At 42.5% G+C, this 7,118-nt stretch overlaps 1 protein-coding gene across 1 annotated transcript in view; it reads right to left on the bottom strand.

Annotated features, from left to right (window-relative positions):
* Nucleotides 1–327: 327 nt before the first annotated feature.
* The window catches only part of shmt2 (serine hydroxymethyltransferase 2 (mitochondrial)), a 42,937-nt gene continuing 36,146 nt past the window's right edge, over nucleotides 328–7,118 (bottom strand). Inside the window, exons 8-12 of the mRNA XM_080001430.1 lie at nucleotides 6,333–6,495; nucleotides 5,405–5,504; nucleotides 4,923–5,078; nucleotides 2,750–2,857; nucleotides 328–2,406 (exon numbers count right to left, since the gene is read on the bottom strand). Of these exons, the coding sequence (XP_079857556.1) occupies nucleotides 2,279–2,406; nucleotides 2,750–2,857; nucleotides 4,923–5,078; nucleotides 5,405–5,504; nucleotides 6,333–6,495 (655 nt within the window). The 3' untranslated portion in view covers nucleotides 328–2,278. The remainder of the gene's footprint in view (nucleotides 2,407–2,749; nucleotides 2,858–4,922; nucleotides 5,079–5,404; nucleotides 5,505–6,332; nucleotides 6,496–7,118) is intronic.

Here is a 7,118-nt window from a genome sequence, read left to right as displayed (position 1 = left end):
TTGCTGCTTCACTAGGTACAGCAACCGACACCGACGCCTCCCGTCCACACCCTCATAGATAAGCTGCAGCCGGACAGATGCGACGCCCAAAAGCCGCACCCACATCCCAACAAAACGAGCACCGCGCTCCTTAACCATCTGTTCCTGCGACAAATACATCAATGCGCCCGTGCCAGATATTTCACGATACCTGTGTAAACATCACCACATTTCTGACAGAATGACATCTTCCTACACAGTAATTATCAACAGCCTTGTTCAAACCGCGTGGAAAATGTGGAAAAAAATTGACAAAGATTCACATAAATAACTTGAGCCAAAGTGCGATGAAAGTACTGCATAAGGTTTATTGGGATTAATCTATTTTCTGTCAAAACAAAGTAAAATCCAAATTTGCGCCGATGAATGTACTTTATGCAGATGATGCTTCAGAGAGATGATGAAACAGAAAGGCGTTCTGAGAACAATGCAGAACAGCAGTAGGATTTTGGCAACAGGTCGTCTGGCTGAGAAGAGCTGTAGAGCGGAAGATATTAGTGCGGTTTGGATTCTTCAAAAGACCCACTTTAACTGTGCTGTACTCTGACGTACCGAAGGTTCATCACATTAATGGAACAGACATTGTTCCCCTCACTGATGCAGTGATAAAAAACACCAACTACCTCCCGAGTTCTGAACCACATAGCAAAAAAAAAAGAGGAAAAACCATCATATGGAACCAAGCTGTCCGAGTATTTGGCAATCAAAACCAACTGTACGGAATATTTGATTTGAATGCGTTATTCTTTTAAGGTGAACAAACGCAGGGGTTTCAAAGGCCCCAGCGACAGGTAACACTGGCAGAAATGACAGGTGGATTTGTTTCAAGAAGACATATAAAAGTATATTCTCTTTACAGACATATGTTGACGACAGGGTTATTTGTTTAGTTATTTGCCATTTACTATAACATTTAGCTATTTTTCTGTCAAAAAAGGTGTATAATAAAATAAATATATGCTAATCAGTGGGTATTAAAAGTCTAATCTACCAGATGCAGAGGAAGAGAGAGGTGCGCACAGGGGGAAGAGACACCTCCCGTTGTGGCTTCTCACACTATTTATTCAAAGCCTTCGAGTTGGACCCTTCAAGTTGGGAGGAGTGTTCCAGAAAGCACCATTCACACATCTGACACCGACTTGAAACCTCAGTCATTTTAAAACTAAGCACGTTTCCATCTGTAATTTGTAAAGCGCTGTGGTTGATGTTCAGGTGGTTGTTGATGCTTTGTGTTCAGGTAGCATGGATCCACTAACTTTACACACATTCTGAATGAATCACCCAATGAAATAAATCTAAGGTTTATTTTGAACATCGAGTTAACTTTAAAGAGCTGCTTTGTGGAACACACCTCCATCAGCGCACACACACACACACACACACACACACACACACACACACACACACACACACACACACACACACACACACACACACACACACACACACACACACACACACACACACACAGAGTCAACATGTGTACCAAGTCAATACAACCTACAGTACGCAAGTGATTAGTTGAGATGTTCTTTTAAAGCGGTAAGATTCTCTGGTATAATCAACTCAAGTCAAATTATAAAGCGACTACGTCTTCCAGGTTTGGCCAGACAGGGAAAACTGGAGCTGGGTGCTGACGTGCAACAAATGTAAATACTGTGAAGAAACTGAAATACGTTTCCGACATTTTATCTCAACTCTACGCGAAGAGACATGACTTGTACATAAACGGAGGAATTGGTAAAAGTAGAAAAGTAAAAAAAAAATGTTCTCTTGGACCTGAGTCCTTGTGACGCCAGTGTTCCCTGTCAAACCACCAACCGCCGCTGTTCCCCCTTCCTCTCTCTCATGGTATCCACATTTCTATGACTCCGCCTCTTCAACCATGAACCCCGTTTACACCCGGCATTACCATGAATCCCGGCTAATCTGTTGTGATAGGACAGCAAAGCAAAACGAAAATGGAAACGAATAAATGAAAAGTGATGATAATGTGATCACTCGAGACTGCCAACCTCACGCGGTTTGAGACGCAGTGGAGCTTGCTTTACAGTTATCAACCAATTATGAACGTGTTGACGTGTCAAATGACGTCGGCTTACTCATCTCCAGCCCAACTCCCCGGTCTTTACAGAACAACAATGTTCTGAAACGCATTTTAACTCCAACTCTAAGTTTCACGAGGCCGATGCTCATCTTGGGTCGGATCTAAACGGGGCGACGGGGTTCTGAGGGCGGTCTAGTGGTCGTGGAAGCCGGGCATGGGGAAGGGCCTGGCGAAGGCCTCGACGCGTCGCCGCAACTCGGCCATGCGCGCCACGGTCTCCGGATCCTCCAGCAGGAAGTCCTTGAACTCCTGGAGCTTCCCTGTTGCAGGCGACAGAGGGGAAGGGAAGAAAATAGACGGAGAGGAATGGGCAGAGCTTTGTGTCGGGCAATTCCTTTGTTTTTACTCCCAACGTGTTTTGCTTCCGCTCATGTTGCCGGGGCCTGATAATTTAATCATGTTGCGAGGGCAGGTATGTGCTTGTTGGCCTAAAGTTATGTGTAGTCGTTGGCAATAAAGTAAAACTTTGTTTTGCTGAGGGAACAATGCGCATGCAAGTGTACTGCATTCAAGAAACAGGCATGGGTCATATACATATTTCTTTCCTCGTAATCAGGCAATATTGTGCAAAGACAACATTTTCTTTGCCCACCAGGGACTCACCAGTCTTTTTCTTGACATCCATGGCAATCTTGAAGCCTTCATCCATGAGTTCCACGACTTGCAAAAAGTCAGATTCTTTGAACTGCCTGGAGGTCAGAGCTGGAGCGCCTTGGGAGGAAAAAAATGAGACGCTGCACATTAAAACTCAATGCAAAGGATTATGTAAACATCAGAGGCTAATTGGTTCAGCACAGTGGCTGAACAGTCGAATTTTATGAACCAGCTTCATTGGCTGTTTCATAAAATGTGAAGTTAGATTACAATGTCATTTAAGAGACACCTATGTCCAAGCAGCATGGATTAAGAACATTTGTATGTAGCAGTAACACCTTTAATAAGAACATGTGATATTAGTGTTGAGTATGGTGCTTTTGATGAGTTGAAGAGAAAAATGTATTAAGGTTAAAAGGGGAGAACATTGGACAATGACTTCTGACTGGTTCAGATGTTGAAGTCACCCGGACGCATATACGTATATACAGGAATATCTGTGTATCATTCCATCATTTCATATCCCAGTTAGAACCCAAAATCAGAAGTTATTGACTTTTTTTGCCCGCATGGGGGCCGTGAAATGTTTGAAGTGTGGGGATGGCTCCTTGGAGAGCACAGCGGAGAACCCAAACGCACCACGCCGGGATCCGAGCCACTCCAGCACCGCCCAAAGCCGGGCTCCGAACCGGAGGAGCGTCTCCGCTCACCATCGCCGTAGGACTGGTGTCTGCACCGGCGGCATGGATACTCTGTGCTGCTTCTACTGTCGTGTTGGGTTGTTCGTGAACGATCCGAACGGCTCAAAATAACTCTCGTGTTTTGTTCCCAATCACACCGACACTCTGACATGGCCCTTTTCCGGTGTGTTTGTGACATGGAACGTGACCCACCAGGAAAAAAGCGGCATTTCTCCTGGCAATAGGAAAGGCGTCGATCGCCTAAAATAAGCGTGTTTATAAAAAAAACAAAAACTAAAAAAACAACCCTGGGTAAAGCTGCAAATTTTGGTGTAAAAAGGGTATAAGTGTAATGGAGCTCTCCCTCAGCCGGGTGGGAGAGGACGGTGGGGATGTGAGAAAAGCAGCAGAAAGAGTTCTCTGGTGTGATCCTCATCTCAGCGCAGTCATACAAGGAAATTGGAGGAGGGGGATGAGTTTCCTCTGGTCATTAAAAACCTATTCCTGCATTATTTGGAAAAAACCGCAGTGTTCCACAATAAAGGACAATTTTTCTATCGGCATTGTGAAGAAAAATGTTGCCGCATTCAATTCTGACCATTAGCAGTAGTTGAATTAAGTGCTTCCATGAGAAAGAAAAACTGCAGAATTTTCCTCAATTGTAACGGTTTCAAACAGATTTGACTGAAGCTGGTGTTACTGCGGAACGCTGAAGAACATAGATGGATTCAAATAGGCAGAAATTATACATATGAGAAAGTAAAACATTTCAGATTAATGATGGTGAGGTATGGCAAGCCTAAAGGAAGAGTGTAATCGCTTCCTGGAAGAGTGACTAAATCAAACAGATTAATTAATTATAATGTACTCAGTGCTTGTGGCTTGATTGGTTGCTTGCTCATTTGCATAGATAAGCCACATATTTGAATTCCAAGTAAAAGTGTGTTTGTATTTCTTTCACTTTGGTGGTAACTGCAAGATGAGTGTGACATAAAAACCTCCTATTTGCTAAATACACGATAGAAGTAAGCGACTCGAGAATCAAGAATCGCAAATTAAGCAAAATAGGTCACCTACATACGTCTCGACATGTTTTATTCCTTTTCTTTTGGGAGACAAGTCCTCTTTCATTTTGAATATAATATTGCCTTGTAGAAGCAGATCATGGAGTAGTTGGATCTTATAACCCCTCCCTAATCTGAAGTCTGTCTGCTCTGAGCCAGCCAACCCCTGGCCAATTTCTAACCTTCCCTTTCTCTGTACGAAAAACCCCGAAAAACTCCCCCTCATACTATACTGTGACTTTGCTGACACGACTTGTTTTTATTAGAGGCTTTGCTGACGATAACTACAGGGTACAGTGGGGATGAATATCACTGACAGTACTAAATCACTTTGGAAAATAGGCGTCGGCAAAGTGGAAATGTGGTTGTGAAACAAGGCCTGGTCTGTAATCCCTGCTACCAGGCATGGATTTTGGGCTGTGAGGAGTCGTGCTGTACCTAGCCTGAGGCCTCCAGGAGTCAGAGCGCTCCTGTCCCCTGGGCACGTGTTCTTATTGGCGGTGATTGACACAAGCTCCAGCACGCGCTCTGCCCGGGCACCGTCGATGCCCTTAGGCCGCAGGTCCACCAGGACCAAGTGGTTGTCTGTCCCACCTGAAATATTCAATATAAGTTAGAAAAATTACATTTCTACAGATAGAAAGGTGGTCTTTCATTATGGATGCTTTTTTTTTTAAACCAAGTCCCCTATATCAGATACAGTAAGCGCTGGCATGGTAAAGTTGGAATAGTGACAATTGTGCAGGTTTCTTTTGGTATTCGCTGACATAAACTGTCCTTGTGAAAAAGTACACAATGTAGTTTGTCTTGTGCCAACAGTAGGCTGAGATGTTTCAAAACTCAAATAATGATATGATGATACTGGTAATGAGAATGTAGGGACTGAAGGAAAATAAACCGTTTAGTTGAAGCGCCATTACCTGAAACCAGGGTGTAGCCTTTGCTGATGAGAGCGGTGGCCATGGCCTTGGAATTCTTCAAGACCTGGCCAATGTACTCTTTGAACATAGGAGACTGAGCCTGACGAACAACAAACAAGCAACATTAATTTGCGGTGGTTACGACTGCCCAGGTCAGCTACTTCCAAAATAAAAAACTGCGCAAAAAGCAGCAGTGTGTCGAAGTGGGGCATGAGCCGGTGAGCTAGACAGTGTTCACAAAGCATCTTATTGAAACTCACAAATCAGAAAGGATAAAGGCTTAAAAATAATGGGTGTCATCATTATAAAACGCCGAAATGTTTTGGCTAAGAGTAGCCTGATTCATAAAGCATTTCAGCTCTTAAACCAGTAAAAAGTGAAAAGCTGGATTTGAATATGGCCACATGATTGTTGCCTCCCACTACTGTATATTTGTGATGAATTTGCAGACTGGTTCCATACTGTATCCACCAATCACTGTGGACATAAGTACAGCAAGTAAGGCGTGTTAATGAAATGCCATGTCGTGCATAGCAACAGGGTCAGATTTCTGAAACACAAATGATCACATCACCACACCAAAAACCATATTATGGCTACCACCCTTTTGTCACAACCGATTCTTTTGACTTTCACTTGTGTTAACTGTTAATCAAGATTCAAGATTTTTTTATTTGTCACATACATATACATACTTTCATACATATATGCAGTGAAATGTAATAATCGTGTGGACTGTTGTAGATACTGCCATAAAGTCTATTTATTTTAGGGAACTGCAGACAGTTGATAGAATATATTTTCAAAGGGAAAGTATCATCATGATTTGATCTCCCCCCCCCCCAATGTTTTCTTCTACTTAAAAGCAAAATTCTTTCCTATTTTCCCCAGCAGCACAAGTCTTTATTTTTTAATTCTGTGTCCTGACCTGTTTGAGTGCCACAGCCACACCAGCGATGGCGTGGTTGTGCGGTCCTCCCTGCAGTGAAGGGAAGACGGAGAAGTTGACCCTGTCCTCCAGGTCGTACGCGATCTCTTTGCCCTTCTTGTCCACAGAGCGCACGCCCTTACGGAAAAAGATGAGCCCCGCCCTGGAAGAGGCAGAGCCAGGGAGAACATTTCACTCATCACATCTCTGGTTTTCCTAAAAAACGATCTGTTTTCGAGCCAAGTCTATAAGCATGCACATGCTGAGTAACAGGTGGTTTTATATATCAGAGTCTGTGATTGGAGTCTCATTAAATCAATTCTGTTAGTTACCTCAGTTCTGTTTTAATACCATAATAATTTGAATAACTAAAGAATGCTCTTGGGCAATGATTAAATATAGTGTGGCATCCTGTTACAATTATTTTGAGGCCCATTGAAAACTTTTGAGACTATGATTAAGTATTGTTTTTTAATATATTGGCCACTGCTGGTTCAATGTCAAGGCATTAATGTTTCACTAAACAATGCTTTCAAACCCTGAGATCAAGTTAAGTTTTATTCGTTTATTAACATTATTAATAGTAGTAATAACAGCATCATAATGAAAGAAGATAGATTAGAAATTATTTGCAACAAGCTGCTTGACTGGTAAAGTGGACAATATACAAGACAAAGTCAATATGTTTTCATGACTGCAAGTCCAGAGTATCAAAGACAATTTTTATAATTTATCTATTTAACCAGGATATTCAATTTGACTTCTGTAGTAATTTCCAAAATGTCT

The sequence above is a fragment of the Zeus faber genome (genome assembly GCF_960531495.2).
Source record: "Zeus faber genome assembly, chromosome: 5".
NCBI classification, from domain to species: Eukaryota; Metazoa; Chordata; class Actinopteri; order Zeiformes; family Zeidae; genus Zeus; species Zeus faber.
This window is presented reverse-complemented; position numbering and strand designations above follow the sequence as displayed.